We start from the raw sequence: 19,079 nt of genomic DNA on the forward strand, positions 1-19,079 counted from the left end.
CGTCTCTCTGCCGCAGCTTGTTTGTGATCATAATGTGCAGCATGATGTTCAAATTAAAGAAAAAGATGATTGTTGTCACCCTCTTGCTCATTTGTCAGTAAAACAAACGGCCACTTTGAGGCAGCAGAATCAAGGCGTATGCTCCATCGTCACTTCATTAGGTGCTCCTCATGTAGCTGCTGGTGTGAACTCTGTCGCATTGAAGGAATAGGTGCTTTTTTATTGAACTCACTGATATGAATGAAGCAGACGTAATCAGTGCCGTTGTATAGGGGAGAAAGGTGATGATAATTCTAGGGGCCCAGCGCCCAGTAGGGCCCACAAAAAACCCCAGTAGTCTAATCTTTGTATGACTGATTTATTCTGCATAAGACCCTGACTAATGCTGCATTAGCATCAAAACAAAGTAGGCAAAATAAAAAAGTATAATACATACGTAGTCTAAGAAAAAAAGTGGAAAAGTCAGAGGGCAGGTGCCCACTTTAGTATTCTTTCAGGGGGCCCAGAATTCCTAGCAACGGCCCTGGATATAATAGAAACGTCCGTCTGCTGAGGACAAAAGTGCACAGCACGAGGCTGCAGAGCATGAACTGAAACAGCAAAACCGTGTAAGGATTCATAAAGTTCATAATAGAACTTAAAGCACATTTGAGTCAAACTTGTTTGTTTGTGCAGCAAAGCATGCTGGAAGTTCCTCTAATTGAGTTTTCTCTAATGTATGTATATTGCGCGGCCGTGTCGTGCAACCGCAAAACGTGGATGACGACAATGAGCAGAGAGAAACCCGTGAAAAAACAGAGGAAGAGGAGGAGGAGGAGGAGGAGGAGGAGGAGGAGGAGGAGGAGGGGGTGAGTAATCTTACCATCATCTCCTGATCCTGAGCCGGCATCTGCAGAAAAGAACAAACACAGTTATTAACCAGAAGCTCATACAGCCACAGACATTAGCTGAATAAGCGTGCGTCTGCATATGGAAGTGTGTGTCGAGGCTTATGTGAATGTGCGTGTCTCTGTGTGTGTGTGTGTGTGTGTTTGGGTGAAATGTAATTTCTTATAGGATAATGCAGCAAGTAATACTGGGAGTCAGATTTATAAAAAAAAAAAAAATGTAAAAAGCTGGCAAGGGGAGGGGGATGTTGGTGAGGCGGCTGACGGAGGATGGATCACATTGATCGTAAACACCTCCAACTCGGGGCTGTGGGAATGTTTTCTGTTTCCAGTTGCCAGTGTGTTTGTGTCTCAGCGAGTCCTTCTCCACGGCATTCCCGCCGAATGCGCGTAAAGCCTCCTCAAAGACGGAGCTCACTGAACTGTTTGACGTTCTGGCTGTTGAAAGGGATACTGATGAGCACTTCGCAGAACAGCCGTGGTGTAACTTGAGCCGCACCATAAAGCAATCTGCTAAAACGCACAGGCCCGGGGATCATACCGGGTCTCAGAAGACCAGAGGAGGAGGAGGGAGTGGGGTGGGGTTGGGAGGGGGAAGGGGGGGCATAATAGCTCAGCGCCATATAGGAATACCCAAGTGAGAGGGCTTTATAAGAGGAGGTACACTTGCTGTCTGGAGCTTTGGGGCCTTCACAGCTCCAGAACAAATGGAGTCTGACCAGCAAGCTGTCCTGATACTGATACTTTCATGACATAAGCCTTGGTTCAATAAAATACTTTACTTCTGGGACGGAGACGTGTCGACAGTGTGATGGTTCTTTGAGGTCAGTGCAGCAGACGGTCGGGGGGAAAGAAACTCTCAAAGCAACCGGTCAAAGCCTGAATACGATCAGCGGGATGGAACTGACTCCAGATGAAAGTTTAATTCAATTAATTTAAAATTCAAATTTTCATTTTTTTTTCCTTCCTTGTTTTTGTTTGACAGATACAGCATTTTCCACATGTCAAGTGAATTATTCAGTCCCTTATTATCACAGCTGTGGCTAACTTGCGTCATATCAATCAGTTGTAGGTTAAATTAAGTTTCCTTGTTTTTAAGTGTGTCATGAAGTTATAGATGTACAGAGTATGTGTATTATGATTATGGTTTAGGTGGGGAAAGTGAAGAAGAAACTATAATGATGAAAATGATCTTGAATCCTAAATATAATGGTCAGAAGAACGTAAAAATAAAACAATACAGTGATAATAAAATATATACTGTAATAATACCTTATATTATATATATAGTGTAATAGAAATACCATATATCTGCAACAAAAACGTTAGCTGCAATATAAAGAGTGATAAAGTAACAGTTCAGTGACACTATAGCAACCATTACAGTGTGATATAATGTGGTGCTTATATAGTTATTATTTTATACAACATGATCATTGAAAATGAATCATTATAATAATATAATAATAATATAATAACATTAAATTGAATAGTAATGAGCAGAAAAGTCATGGTGAGCCACTGTAACGACAAGTCATCACAACTTTATCATCTCATAAAAACACACAACATGTAGACAACCTGACCCACATGAAAATCTTCAATTTAATGGTGGCTGACATCTGACCCTATAATAAAATAGAGCTCTACCACACCACTGATATTATCTTTCAGCATCATCAGACTGAGACAGCAAATATGCAATGTGGTTTGGTGGCAGAGAAGAAAAAAAAAGTCCAACAGCACAAAATATGTCAGCAGACAGCCGCCAGCCCCAGATTCTACACATTGTGGCTTTATAGTCGCATAATCTATAATTTGTCAAAATCTAGTTTCCACAAGCTAGGAATCTGCATCACAGCCCCCCTGACTCCCATTAATCTGACTCTAGATGGAGTCCTGGTGCAGATGGTGCTGGGAAAGTGCACTAGTATCAGGTGTTGAAAGGCGCATTACAGTGCAGCTAACTGGAGGAGGAGAACCGATGGTGATTACTGATTGGCTCCTGTGTGAACAAACAGATGAGAGACTCATCTGTTTTGATCTGAAAGCCAGTCAAGCCAGACCAGATCCACCGTCCCGTCTGGGTGTTGCTTAGGCAGCGTGAGCACTTTGGAGCAAGGTCAGGGAAAGATGGTGCTTTTTGTTAAATGTGAATGAACACGTCAAGTCACTGTGAACTTCCTCATAACAGGATCTTTCCTTAAAGGGATAGTTCAACATTTTGCCAAATTGGCCCATTGCCATAATCCCTATAGTTTTAGAAATAGCTTTGTTACCTTTAATTGTCGGTGTAAACTATTTTTAGAACGGCATAGCTGAGCCGAGCTATGGAGGCTAATGGGATTTCTTGGTTTCTCTCATCAAACTCATCAAATATACAATCCAACTCCAAAACGCTCTCGTGGACCAGTTGTGACCAGAGTTATTTTTGAGATAAATTCATGCAAAACTGCTTATGCGTGTTCTCGTCGGGGGCAGTTTTTCAGCAAAAACAACATAGTAGTAAGTTTGTTACCTTTAATTTTCAGTGCAAGCTATTTTTAGAACGGCCGAGCCGAGCGGTGAGCTGCTCAGAGTTACGCTATGAAGGCTTATGGGATTTCTTGGTTTCCCTCATCAAACTCATCAAACACACAATCCAACAACTCCAAAACGCTCTGGTGGACAAGTTGTGACCTGCACATTCACCACGCTATGAGATAATAACGGAACGTTACGAGACAGAGTTGTTTTAGAGGGAAATGCAGAGACTGCATGCGGCAACATGCATCAGCTGTTTTGAATGAATTTACCTCTAAAACAACTTTGTTTATATTACAGTATAATTGCATTCAGTATGAATGACTTTTTAGAATATATATTAACTATCCCTTTAACATTAACGTGCTATGACAGTTTGAATACCATCAACGAGTGGTAACCTTAGTGATAGTGTGTACTCACTTCAAGTGCACATGCTAATGTTTATATGTTCAATATTAATGTGTCTGCATCTTGCTAAAGACGTACTGTATGTCACATACAAGGTGCTGCTGTAGTTGTAAATGAAGTTAATTTCAGGAAGACAGTGTTGTCTTGCGAGTTGCCATGGTGCTGCTGTCTCAACTCAATGTCAGACAACAATATAATGTCTGTCTGGTGAGAAGCTTTAACACAACTTTGCGTACATGTTTTACTGGTAAAAATACTAATACTCATGAGTGCACAAAAATCAAAACAGAGAGTAAGGGCTGGGTACCGCCTGGACAGGTCGCCAGTCTGTCACATGGCCGACATAGTATAGAGACAAACAACACACTCACATCTACACTTATGGACAATTTAGAGTCAATAATCAACCTGATGTGCGAGTGTTTGGACTGTGGGTGGAAGCTGAAGAACCCAGAGAGAGGCCACACAGGCAGAAGGAGAACATGCTAACTCTACCCAGAAAGGCCCCAGGCCTTGTGGTCACATCAGTGCTTTGAAAATAAACAGCTCTGTATTATTGAGCCATATCTCAATTAAACTGTGTTCCACACAATTAAAAATCAATAAAAAAGGTTTTAAGAAACAACAGAGGAGGTCATAAAAAATGATGACTACACAAACAAAATAAGACTCTGTTGCAGCACAAGAGCACTCGTTGCTAAGGTAACAAATACTCCAAAGTAAATCAAACATACAATAAACCTACTAAGGCTCTTGTAATATTAAAGCATCATAGCAAACTATCAGTTCTTCCTGAACAGGAGGCGAGGGTCGACATGTGTCACATTTCTCTCACAACTTCCACAGTTCTGTTCTCACAGACTGAACTCTGCATGAGATGACCAAGGCAAAAATCAATTTTTGAGATCAAACAAGCACACCATCCCATTTCTTAGTGAAATAAAGCGGAAGCCGCTTTTTGTTAGCTGCAGCAAAATGAATGGAAGAGAAGGGAATTCAACTCCCACAGTAAACACAGTTTGTTTTAGTGTCCTGCATGGCCACCTCTACACTCAAGGTCTCAAGTCAGAATTATTGATACGACACAACCAAACTACACTGTTGCTAAAGGAGTCACATCATCAGTTCAGGTGTAAAGTTGAGTTTTAGTACACAGAAAATATCAGTGGTGGACAGTTACAACATACATGTACTTGAGTACCATTTTTAGAACAGCAGAGCGGAGCCAAGCTACGGGGGCTAATGGGATTTCTTGGTTTCTCTCATCAAACTCATCAAATACACAATCCAACAACTCTAAAACACTCTGGTGGACAAGTTGTGACCTGCACATTCACCACGCTATGAGATAATAACAGAACGTTACGAGACAGAGTTGTTGTCGAGGTAAATTCATGCAAAACCGTTGATGCACGTTCCCGTCGGGGGCAGTTTTTCAGCAAGCAGTCTCTGTATTTACCTCTAAAACAACTCTCTTGTAATGTTCCGTTATTATCTCATACTGTGGTGAATGTGCAGGTCACAACTTGTCCACCAGAGTGTTTTGGAGTTGTTGGATTGTGTATTTGATGAGATTGATGAGGGAAACCAAGAAATCCCATTAGCCTCCGTAGCGTAGCTCTCTGAGCAGCTTGCAGCTCTGCGCCGCCGTTCTAAAAACATCTTACACCGACAATTGAAGGTAATGAACCTACTCCTAACACTATAGTGATTATGCCAAAATGTTGAACTATCCCTTTAAGTATATTTCTGGGGCATTTTTGCCTTTATTTGATAGTATAGTTGAGAGAGACAGGAAATGGGGAGGCGGAGAGAGGGGGAATGACGTGCCGTAAAGGGCCGCCCAATACAGGATTCGATCGCAGCGAGGACTGTAGCCTCCACATATGGGGCGCCTGCTCTACCCACTGCGCCACACCACGTCCCATGTGTACTTTACTTTGTGTGGAAATGTATGGAGACTACTTGACTACTCTTATTTTGAAGGAGGGCTTTTATTCAGTGGAATGAATTTTTAAAATGTGACAGACCATACACTGTGTCCATGGCAGGCGACAAAACAAACACAGCCAACTCCTCAGCTGTCAGTCATGTGCTGTATTTTGAACAGCTCAGTCTGAACCTGGCAGTGTCCTAACAGAGGCTACGTTACATAAAGATGAGGCAAAAAATTCACCAGAGACTGTGGTCTGATCTTAAGAATATGTATGAAATTTTAGAAATAAAGAATTCCTTTCCTTTTAAATGTTTGCTGACTTCTGACTTCATCATTGCATTAAAAAAAATTCTGTCCAAAATGTGCATGCACATTGTCTACAGAAACTGCTCTCCTCTGTCTTTCACCCCTTAAACCTGCAGAATTTCCAAGTGACCTTGGACCAAGTGGGACACTGAATGTGCAGTGTTTCATGAAAAGGCTTAGCTTGAAGGATCAGGCTGGAGTCAGAAGGGGTTCATGGGAGATCAATAAAAACCTTTAGTATCTGTACAAGACCAGACGGTTGAGGAAAGTAAGACTGGCACTAAAAAAATAGAACAAAATGGCCGGGGGGATGGGCACAAGCCTTCTTTTAACCTGCTTTACCTACCGCACAATTTCATTTGAAGGAGGCACTGAGGAGTGAGTGAGGGAGCAGAAGGACTGCCAAAAGAGATCAGATTAATACAGTGTTTTTGTTCTTTAGTTCTGAACATTTATTAGAAGAGAAAAGAAGCAGATACAGAGAGAGAACTTCAAGGAGAACTGTTATCAACCTTAAAAGGTTCCATGTTTTACACTTTATCAGTGTTTTATTTGAAGTGTTAATCCATAAGACGATATATTTGGTTTGAAAAGCTAAAAACCATCTCAGTGTAGTTTTACATCTCCTCTGTCAGTTTCTCTCTGGGGTTCTAATAATAACAACATCAGTGTCAGCCAATCAGAAGACAGGAGGCTCTGAGCCTCTCTGTCGATTGGCTGATTGAATAAAAGTGAAGCAGATTTCAGGTAAAACACCTCAAGAAACCAAATCCTGCAAGGCTGGACAGTGGGTCCAGGTGGGCGGGGCTTGGGGCATGGCTAAGGGCAGTAACTGCTTCTTTGTGACATCACAAGAAGAGGAGCTTCCGCTACAAACAAGCATGAAATATAGACTTATTTAATTTTTTTCAGGACAATTTCACATTTCGGGGCTTCAATACAAGACGGACATTACATACGAGCAGCATGGAGGTATTTGGATGTTTTTTGGTGTCTTTTTGTTACAAAGACAGTTGGTATCCATTTGCAACCGTTATATGGACATGAAATGCTACGCCGAGACCCCCTGTCCCCCCCCTGAGAAGCCACGGATAACTCTGAAACTTCTCCCAGCCCTTAGTCGACATGAGGGTGAGTAGATAATGAGTGCAATTTGAATTTTGGGTGAACTATCCCTTTAAGGCTTAGTTTCTGAATACAGGCTGTGTGTGTTTCTCTGTGGACTGAGGGTTTGATTCTTTCACAGAATGAATTCAGACCCTAGAACTGCTCTACAATCAAAATACAAAGAAACCTAAAAATGCTGCTTGGAACAGAGGCTGTACTACACAACTCACACACTGTTTACACATTTATCACTGTCTGCTTGTACATGAACACACTTTCCCAACCTTCTGCTGTGAATAAGCCTTAGAAGGCTTAAATTGGGGATATGGCCACATGGACACGCTGCTCATGGCAGCCAGTATGGTCTATAAAAGCACTTGTGGGTCCTTGTAAAAACGATACTCATATTCTAATGTATATTATTGTTAACACTTGTAATGGGTTTTTCTGCAACACAGACAAGGTCGCCTTCACTCTTGGAACAGGAACTTGAAATTCACGCACATGTAAATGCACATGTTCAAAGCTAAAAAAAATACACTGACACAAACACACCATCACAAGCAGTTTTCAATATTTCCAACTGCTCTGAGAGACAGATTGTGTGTGTGTGTGTGTGTTTTTTTTTTGTACAGTTTGTGATCTTGAGCTGTGACATAAAATAAAATAATAAATAAAATAAAATCTCATGTTCAATTCTGAATCTGACCCCCTCCCCAATAACTGTCTTTAATATCGGTAGCTGTATGCTCCGGGAGCTGTCTGAGAGATACAGAGCATGTTTTTTATATACCTTTGAACTGATGTCCCATCAAAGCGTCACATGAAAGGAACATCACATCAAATCAGCGGGAAACAGGGGCTTTTAATCTACTGACCACAGAGGTTGGTGGATGCTGGGATTATACAAGAACTTTGACTATCTTACAAAGCTAATGCATTTGTGAAAAGAGCAAGAACAGATGGCCCAGAGGTGCTGACTCTAATGGCCATCATATGAAACGTAATATTTTCTATGGTTTGCCTGGATTTCTGTATTGAGGTTCCATCCCTGATTGCAATGAGAGTTTCTAGGTTCAAAGTCTCAACAAGCCCAAAATGCCTAGAAATGACATCCATATTGGATGATTCAAATTACACCGAATAGCAATGGAGGGAGTGCAGCCTTTATGTGGTGAGGGAGAAAGCGAGGGTGAGGGGTTTGAGGTTAAAATGTACTTTCATACACAAAACATCACATTTGCATTTTCATTCATCATAACCAATCTTTCCTTATTCATAAAACGCTATACGTTTTCTCAGCCGGTGAACATGGTGGTGACTGTCATTCCAGCCACTATTGCATTCACAATAATATAAGTTATATTATGTCTCGTGGGCAACAGGGCAACGTACAAGAAAGTGATGAGATGGGCCGTGACTAACAGCACGCTAAGTTTAGTAGAAACAAAGATGTGATAGAGACTAAACCGACCACATTTCCTCAACATAGGCAGGTAAACAGCTGTTAATGCTAATACAGTATTAGCTATCTATTACTAAACTAACATGACTACTTTCATATGAGTTTAAACTCTGTGGCACTAATCCACGAAAGTTCTGGAAGATAGTTAAAGGGATAGTAGCATTTTTTTAAAGTGGGGTTGTATGATCTACAAATAGCCCCTAAGTACTTTAATTGCAGTAGAAGACTCTCTGCACTCCTCCCGTTAGCAACGCCAGCCCATAGCCCTGCCCAGAGATTTACAACATACATTGTTGTGAATGGACCCAAAGAAACGGCCTATTTTCGTGGCCTAAAAGAGGTTTTAGCTGAAAAAAAAATACACAGTTCCATTGTTCGCTATAATATAATTTTTTCCAGCCCCTCAAAGTGCAGGAAAAACGTTTTTATTTGGACCTAACCAACTGCTGATCGGCGGGCGCTAACCCTGGGCCGGAGGGATACGTGAGTTGGTTAGGTCCAAATAAAAACTGCGTTTTTCCTGCATTTTGATGGGCTGGAAAAAATTATATTATAGCGAACAATGGAACTGTGTATTTTTTTTCACGTAAAACCTCTTTTAGGCCGCGAAAATAGGCTGTTTCTTTGGGTCCATTCACAACAATGTATGTTGTAAATCTCTGGGCAGGGCTATGGGCTGGCGTTGCTAACGGGAGGAGTGCAGAGAGTCTTCTACTGCAATTAAAGTACTTAGGGGCTATTTGTAGATCATACAACCCCACTTTAAAAAAATGCTACTATCCCTTTAAAGACATGGAGGGTAAAGCTGCACCATCATCCTCCGTCATCTGGGATGGAAACATTGTCTCTGATAACAAACTCCACTAACACTATTTATCATTCACCACGCTATGAGATAATCATGGAATGCTGCGAGACACAGTTGTTTTCGATATGTATATATAAAGAAAAATATGAAGAAAAAACACATTATAATAACCTTACCCCAAAATGAAAAGCTTTCTTTCAAATCTTTTTTTTTTCTTTTTTTTTTCAAATCCACTCATGCCGTTATTTACGAAGATGTTAACACCCAAAAACCCAAAGCTAATCTGCTTCATAAGGACTGTGGGGATGTGGTGCAACCATATTTGATTTACAGCTGCCCGGCAGCAAGAAAACCACCACACAGCTCACGTCAGGTTTTGACTCAACTATTGCCAGATCCCAATCACTGTGAGGAAGTGTGTGACTGTGACATCACCTTCTTCAATCCAGGCCAAGAAGAGCTCAGAGAAAACAAACACACTAACACATACATCGTCCATGTGGAAAAACTTAAGCCGTCCTCACTTTCCCACAACATTGTGTGAATGTAGTAGAAAACACAGATTTAAAGGGATGTTTCAACATTTTGGTAAATTCGATAATAATTGCCATAGTCTTAGGGGTAGGTTTGTTACCTTTAATTGTTGGTGCAAGCTATTTTGAGAACGGCCGAGCAGAGATGCGAGCTGCTCAGCTAATGCCGCAGGGCTATTTCTGGGTTTTCCCTCAAAACTCATCAAATACACAATCCAAAAACTCCAAAACACTCTGGTGGACAAGTTGGGGCCTGCACATTCACGACGCTATGAGATAATCATGGAACGCTGCGAGACAGAGTCGTTTTCGAAGCAAATGCAAAGGCGGTGTTGTGCTGAAAAGAGACTCCTTGCCGAAAAACGACTGCCCCCGACGGCACCGCGCATCGGCGGCTTTGCATTTACCCATGCATTTGCCTTGAAAACAACTCTGTATCGTAACGTTCCATGATTATCTCATATTGTGGTGAATGTGTCACAACTTGTCCACCAGGGCGTTTTGGAATTGTTGGATTGTGTATTTGATGAGTTTTGAGGGAAAGCCCGGAAATACCTTGAGCCTCCGTGGTGTTAGCCGAGCAGCTCGCAACTCTGCCCGGCCGTTCTCAAAACATCTTGCGCCGAAAATTAAATGTAACAACCTACCCCTAAGGACTATAGGGATTATGGCAATGGCAAATTTGCCAAAATGTTGAAATATCCCTTTAAAACAATATTTGTAAACCCATCCACATCCACATTAGTTGAGTCAGTTACAGTGCTGTATTGATGACTTGTCCTGTGCTGTATATGAGATCTTGTTGTGCTGTGTTAAACCATTTACACACATACTGTAGCTACTGCATCATTGTCACCAGGATGGATTTCTGCATAGCTCCACTCTGACAACGTAACGCTGACTCTCATTCAGCTCCTGGCCTACTGATAACCCACATTGTGCTTGTTAAGTCATCAGCCAAACATATGGCTCATGTCATCTGTCAGTGCTCAGGCACTGCACTCGCAAAAAACAGTGTTTAAACATGTCATCAACATTTTAACATCGTGTCAATTAAACCCTCCGCCACCTTTCCCGTTTAACGACTTCCTGGAAGTTATACTGTTCACTTTGTGAACTGATTTGGAAAATGCTATGTGAGCACTTGCCTGCAGCTTAACTCTCTCCTGTGGGGAAAATAGACCGCTTGGTTTGTTTCGCTTTGCTAAGCTGATGCTTAACTGCTCCTCACTGCGCTGGGCTTGCATTTGATGTGATAGGAAAGTGGTACCATCTTGTGCTAATCAACTTTCACTGGCTTTGTACCGCTGATAGCTCTTCCTCTTATCGACCCCTAAATCAGAACTTCCTTATCTGTCGGGGACATGATGGTTATAAAGACTGGAATGAGCTGGAATTAAAGAAGTGTAAATTTGCTTTGTTGTCTCTCAGATGTTGAACCGAAGAATTCAATACAGGCTGAAATAACCCACTTTATATCACAAACCTAACTCTCTGTGATATTATATAGTGATGATATGCACACATTTCTACAGCAGCCATTACAAGACGCTTTTCCTCGCAGGCCGTGATATCAAATCATGTTTATCTATGCCTCAGTGCCGTCACTTAGCATGAAACTGGCAACGACGCGGCCCTCCTGTTCGCATTTGGAATGACAGCAGAGTCTAAAGTCTGGCCTCTTGGCCTCAGGAGCCAACAGGGTTAATGAGATCACATGACACTGTCAGCATCCTGCAGGTCTGCCGTGACCTGTAAACACATGGGAAGAGCTGCTAACGCAACAAGACACTGTAGCTCAGAGGTTTGGACAGATTTAAAATCTGGTTTAAAAAGAGACTCCTGCTTCAGAAATTTGGTTTCCAGGTTAGTGACAGTAATTGTTGTTCAAAATGGTGACCTGCTGATACATAGGTCCACCATGATCAACCATGGCATTTTTTAATGTGAAACTATATTATTTACGAAAATACAAAGTAATTCCTGTTGTAGTTGCATTTTGATTGATAGCAAAACAGAAAACTGGTTTTCTAACCTAAACAGGCCATTAGTTCCACTCTTGTATTACTCCTACTGTAGGGTGGCAGGCCTGATGGACCTTTGTCACCATGGGGACAGTGATGCAGTGATGGTGTGGTTAGTTTTAGGAAAAATCATGGTTTGGGTAAAAATAAGGAATTCTAAGTACTGTCTACTGTCTATTCTAAGTTTAGACAGTATTGTTTGTCATGGTTACAATAGTCGAGGGTATATTACTACACCCAACAACAGTCTTTTAAAGGAATAGTTCACCAAAAAATGAAATTCAGTCATTAGTGACTTTTTAGGCTGTAAAAATGTCCTAAATGACGTTGTTTCGAGTAAACTCTGGACTATCCCTTCAGGACACTTGGATAGCAGCGGACGAGCAGTATGGAGGAATATTACAAGGTTTTTATAGACTTTTTGTGTCGGGCGCTATAATATAATAATCCATATAAAGATTTAGTTGGACTAGAACCCCCCACCCGGGTCTCCAGATGCATTTTGAGGAATAAGAAACTACTCTGGAGTATTCATCAGTATGAGGGTGTCAATAATGACTGAATTTCATTTTTTGGTGAACTATTCCCTTAACAGGACAGTATCCTGAGAAGTTAAAGATTGTGCTTCAGACCTTTTGATTATATCTCATGAGCATTCAACAGCAGACAGCAATTAGTCCTCAGTTCACTATAAGATGTTGTTACGATTCCACTGAACAAAAACTGACTCAAAAACCAATCAATGCAGGTTTACGTCTTCAGTGTCTCTCTGGGAACCCCATCTGCTTAATGATGAAGATCATAAGTTCCAGAGAAGCTACAAAATGGATGTGGTGGTGAGATTGCTGTCTGAGTAACGACAGCGCAGGGCTTCCTGTTTTTTTTTGACGCCGACCCACTAATCTGAGTTTTGGATGGTTAAAGTTACATTACGAACACTACATCTAGATTTTCTTTCACCGAGGCTTCTCTCCAGAGACGTCCCTTTCATAATATCTGTCATCCCAGAACGGAAAACAAGTGCTGGCACTGGCGAGCTGACATATATCTATTACACTGTGTACTGTTGCTGCTAATGGGATTTTGAGGGATGGAAATGGAAAGCAGGACAGCGAGACATTGGGAGAACAACAGAGAGAAAATGCTTTGTTGTGGTAAATGCACATATCGTGTTAAATAGTTCCAAGGCTTACTATTAGTTGCTCCTACCACTGGCATTTGAGATATTTTAACATATTCCGACACTGCAGTCGTTTCCATGAAGCTTCACTATGAGAATCAGCTAAATGGCTGAATGGTGAAGAGAACAGAGAGGGAAGTAGGTGCCTGCCATACTTTTCCACATGAAAAGCTTTAGGTGTATCACTCGGTTATATAAGAACATCTCCCACGCACCGAGCTCACAGTTTACCTTTCGAACAAACAAACAACATGCATCTGCGACACCTCCTCTAGAAAGGCTATCTCTGTCATATCCATGACTCCATTACTCGTGTCTGGCAGTAATTTACTCCCCTGTTGCATGGACCTACTGAGGCTGTTTCCACCACTTTATTCTCTTTAGAAAATACAGTCAGACCCGGAGATGTGCTCAACTTCTTATTAACTCTTTCGCAGACAACACATCTCTGTTAATTCACTGTATCCTAACACGAGAATTACATGGAAATTATACACATTCACAAGGGATGGTAACTTGTGGCATGCAACATTAACGTCACTGTGCTATTATTAGAATAGAGAGTGCGTAAGATGTGGACTAAATCAGGCTCCATGAAAACTGATTTTCCAAACAGAGGAAAGTTTAAGTTATTCACTAACATGCTATAGCATAAAGCATACATCTGAGTGTGACTTGACACAGTGAACAGAGCCTATACAGAACCCAGTGTCACAGCGTGTTTGTCAGAGGACTGCACCACACACCATGTCCTTGTCTGAATCCCGCATTAACTTCTCAAAAGTCCTGCTTGTTAACATGGAAGAAAGGGATCTTTATCTCTTCCTCTCTCAAAAGATACACAAATCCATATCACACACACTGGCTTAGACTATCACATGCCTTGAAAAGGAGCTCTCTCTCACACACACAGGCCCACAAACAAGCAATTTAGAGAAGCTGGACATTTCATGTGACTGTGCCTGGCCCTGACGACCGGCGCTCAGAGACACCACTACTGTTACTGCGGTAACATTTCCACCTCCGTCTCCACACGTTCGCTCTGCTGAGCTGAACCCATTCAAGAGCCTTTTAATGGACTTCTGCAGGCTGCCTGTCAGTGGGGGGAACTGAGTCAGCGCCAGCAGTGCTATCTTGGCTTTAAGCAGTGATTCACATATGCCTAAAGAACAGCCAACATCTCCTTGCCTGTGGATCCACTCATTCACAACTAAGCACATTATCCACCATGTGATTCACTAATGGGTAGATTCTTTTGTCAATATTTTATTTATTTATTTTTTATATTCTTTAAAGGTATAATATGTAGGAATTACTCCCATCTAGCGGTGTGGTTGCATATTGGAACGTATTCTTGATGTTGCATTCACGTGAAATCGGGCAGACGTCAGACAGACAACAGACGCTGCATGTAACAGGATAAACAAGCATCTATGTAAACAAGTGGTCCGCCAGCACGAAGCAAAACAATACAGGCCTGACAATATGTTGTCATGGTGATGTCGTATTGTTTACCTAACCCACGTTTTACCGACTTTCTCTCGTCGAGTAAAACGACATCCGGTTGGTTTGCAGACGGCCGTCTGCCTGACTGCACCTGAATGCAACATCAGTGCCTCCGTCCTTCCTCACACTACACAGTGGTGACAGTTTTAACAGGCGCTACCTGGAAAACTTTCTCCCCGAGCCGACATCTCTGGTGAGTTTCTATGGTTACCTACGGTCACGCTGCCACTGAACGTAAAAAATGGCGATGCAACATGGCCGCCTCGGTTCGGTGTGTCGTCCACTTATGTATTTGTAACGACTTGTAACAACTCATTCTAACGTACGAGAAAGCTTTCATTTGTATGCGGATGTGATTCGACCTCAGTGAAATACGTATTTATGAAAGCAATATTCGATTTTTACTAATAAAAAGGCAAATAAGTGACATACTGGGGCTTTAAACATGTTGCATTGGGCAGATTTAATTATATGTTCTGATAAAGTAAAATAAAACAAAATAAAATGAACAACACAGCCTGTTTATCTATGTGATTACAAGATTACACAGACTGCTGCATATTAATATAAACATGTAGTATCACTTAAGTGGACTCGTGTATAAAAAATGTTAATTAAAGCCTCTTGTGTCCCTTCATTGAGATGTAAATACTGATCTTACCTACAATGCCTAGAGTGGGTTAATAAAACCTACTCACAAACCTTTTATGACCAAGAATCTTTACCTCTGTACGTACTGTGTGCCACATGCAGCTCTACTGGGCTCCACTACGCTGCCGATGTAGTGCCTGACCTTTTCCGAGTGAAGACTCCCACTCAGCAGCTTAAACACCAAACTATATCAGCAAACAGCAATCCCAATTATGCTAGATGATTACACTAAGTGCTGTATTCTCCTTACAGCCAATGGTAAGATGAGTACAACAGAGAATGTGGGGAAGGGAAAGGCTACGGAAAAGGAAGCAATATTTTTTTAAAGAAAAAAGTTGTGAAAAAAGGGCATTCCCTCCATACTAAGGATAGTATAGTAGAAGTCATGCCTGTTATTGAAAAATATAATAAGATAAAAAACCAGTTGGAACCTAATTGCTCTTTGACATGGAGCAGAGAGGGCTTTGCCTCTGTGTTTCATTACAGCAAAGTTATTATCTTGCTTACATGTATCATGTATCATGTATCATGTATCATGGCAACTTGTCTGCCATAAAAAAACTGTAACAATAATAAAGAAATCTAATCATACTGTTGCACAAATAGTGATGTGAAGCTACAAGATCACACCACAATATCAGGATTTAACCAAAACAAGCCACAATCAAAATAATCAATAGCCTCTTCAGCTGCAACCCTATACAGCAGGATTTATGCATCACGGTCACTGAGCTCCAGCGTTTTCTTTCCGCCTCTGGTGTCACAGGTCACTGTCGAGCTTCACCTATTGATTGTTGCGGTGCACACTTGGATGTGTTGTACATTATCAGGCCGTGACACACGCTCATACATCCCCAGCTAATTGTTGATTACATCCTTTGTGATGCGGAGCCACAAAGAGGTTTCACTATGGTTCTTAATAAGAAAACACACATTTGTCTGTCACCTCAAATAATACAAGACTGTAGATACACAATGGTACAGTATAATCATATAGGCATTCTTCTGGTGGGAAAGGTGTTTACACTGGAAATGGCTTTGTCATTTAAACTATGCTCATTGGCTCAAACGAGGTAGTGGAAATACATACAGCTGCCTCCATTTTTTTCTTTTCACAGTTAACTCGTTAAATGCTAATTTGCACAACTAACATGCAGATAATGTATACCTAATGACTTAATTCAGACTAATTAGCACTAAATGCATATAGTCCAGTAATTTTAGGCCAAAAAAAGGGGTCAACGTTAAACAAATTGCAACAGAAGCAAAAAGCAATCCTCAGCATGTCCTGAGTGAGGGAAAAAAAGCCCCGAAGAATCCCATTAGGGGAAAGTTTAGAAAAAACACCCAAACATATCCCATTTATACGCATATAAAACATTTCTTTCACATGAATAGGGTCAAATTTTTAACCTTTAGATATCTCCATGAAAATTACTGAGTTGATTACTTACATTAAGACAAAGAGAAAATATATTACAAGTTTTTTGAAATTATTTGTTAACATGAGCAAATTTGCATGCATTTGCGTAAATTTGCATAAATTCCACCGTTTTGACGGCACATGTATATATGAAGTTGCTGTGGTGGTACCCGCATGAAAATTGGAATGAGTTGACTCCATCGGTCAACCGACAAGTTGACCACTTTACATTTCAAGATGACTGCAATTTTTCAAGATAGCCACATCCTTAGTAGAGCAGGTATGACATGAGCCAACAGTGCATAATCCAATTACGTATGGCTAATTTGCATACATACAACACCTGATCTAAACATTGGGTATATACTGTACAGTATATGGCAGGTGAAAATGTCTTGTTCAATCTTGTTAACATATTACAGTTAAAAAACTTAAGGAATAGAACCAATTTAGGCTACCCATGAGCATTAATAGAGACCTTTTACAGTCTATGATAGAGACGGAGCATGTCATACCTGCTCTACTAAGGATGTGGCTGTCTTGAAAAATTGCCCATGTTAACAAATAATTTCAAAAAACTTGTAATACATTTTTTTTTTGTCTTAATGTAAGTAATCAACTCAGTAATTTTCATAGAGATATCTAAAGGTTAAAAATGTTACCATATTTTACCCATATACAAAAAATGTTTTATATGCGTATAAATGGGATATGTTTGGGTGTTTTTCGAAACTTTCCCCTAATGGGATTCTTCGGGGCTTTTTTTCCCTCACTCAGGAGATGCTGAGGATACAAAATCAGATGAGTTTGCTTCTGTTGCAATTTGTTTAACCTTTTCTCATAAAATGACTGGACTAATAGCACAGGGAAAGTTACAGGAATGTTGGTCATGAAATTATCTGATTGAGGAAGGGTTATAACTATAAACTTTATATTGGACCACCTCTTGATCGTGCTGGAGGAAAAAGTCAAGGGGTCACTAAAAGCTGACCTATACACTGCATCAACTGACCAGCTGACGAACTCTGGGCCGTTATCCAAGCCACTTAACAAAACACTGAACCTAAGGCTACATACACGCTAATGCATTTTAGTTGGTTAGTTTTGCTACACTGACATGCAGCCCCACCCCCTAAAACAGACACCGCTAACCCCAGCTTGAAAACTTGAATGAAACAGCCATGCAGACAGCCTAACCTCCTGATCAGGTCTTACCAATAATTACTACCTGACTACCACCAGGTCAAATTTAATCAAAAGTAAATGTTTGAAATAATCTGGATCTTGGTCATATCTCTCAGGTCTATACAGCTAACATTGCTAAAAATGTCATTTTTGTGTGATAATTTAACCACTCAATAAGCCAATTGGCTTTTATAAGATACAAAAAAGCCTTTTTCTAAGTGTCACTGAGTAATTAAAGGGGAGTCTGGTTGCTTTTTCCGCTGTTTTGCTAACCCCCCCTCCCTCCCTGGCCATGTGCATTTGCTTTCAATAAAGACAGTGAGAAGGCAATCCATGGAGCGGTGGATAACGTTACATATGTTTTACGTGTATATTTGTGTGGTCTAATCCATCATATTAAACAAGAGATAATGGATAAGGGGGTGCGTTTGTATCTTGGTGCCGTCGAGACGAGAGCTTGGACACCGGGTCGGAGGCACTGATCTTCCAAGGTTAGTTTTCGGCCAAGAGACACTACGTGAAAGTCAGAGACCCTCCATTCTCCTTTTAACAAGTTATTTATTCATCACAATTACTCCGAAGCTGTTTAATTAAGATAAACAAATCTTGCATATTGTAGTTCCTCTTTAAATCTTGTGCATTTTTTGTGAATAGAAAGTTATGAGCACATATGGCATTCTATAAATGAGTGATACACTACTGCTAAAATAAATGCCTATAGTACCCTTAACTGTACCTACCCTTAACGGAATAAATATGTATATATATATATATATATATATATCCTTGCATGTATGCTACACAACCCCCCCCCCAAAAAAAAAAAAAAATGAAATGGCCATCCAGATGATGTGTGATTCAGTCATTCAATTTTCTGCTTTGTTGAGCATGCCTCCTGGCAACAGTGTTACAGTAACTACCTGTGACAATTTGGCACAAGCCGAATTATTTACATTTCATTCCTCCTGACATTATTTAAACATTATATAACGGAAAGGTCACAGCTGTCACACCTTCTTCCACTCTCTGCTTAGCACTGCTCAGGATTTCAAATTAAAAACCATAATTAACTTGTTTTAACACTTGCTCAATGGGCCTTTTGGCCAAACGCCGTCTTCACTTCTGTGGCTTGTG

The 19,079-nt window shown here is 40.8% G+C and overlaps 1 protein-coding gene across 1 annotated transcript in view; it reads right to left on the bottom strand.

Moving 5' to 3' along the window:
• tmeff2a (transmembrane protein with EGF-like and two follistatin-like domains 2a) overlaps positions 1-19,079 on the bottom strand; it is a 127,466-nt gene that overhangs the window by 60,789 nt on the left and 47,598 nt on the right. Inside the window, exon 4 of the mRNA XM_085765030.1 lies at positions 863-889. Coding sequence (XP_085621156.1) covers positions 863-889 — 27 coding nt within the window. The remainder of the gene's footprint in view (positions 1-862; positions 890-19,079) is intronic.

This window comes from Trachurus japonicus, chromosome 21 (genome assembly GCF_045865225.1).
Source record: "Trachurus japonicus isolate A0001 chromosome 21, Traja_1.0".
NCBI lineage: Eukaryota > Metazoa > Chordata > Actinopteri > Carangiformes > Carangidae > Trachurus > Trachurus japonicus.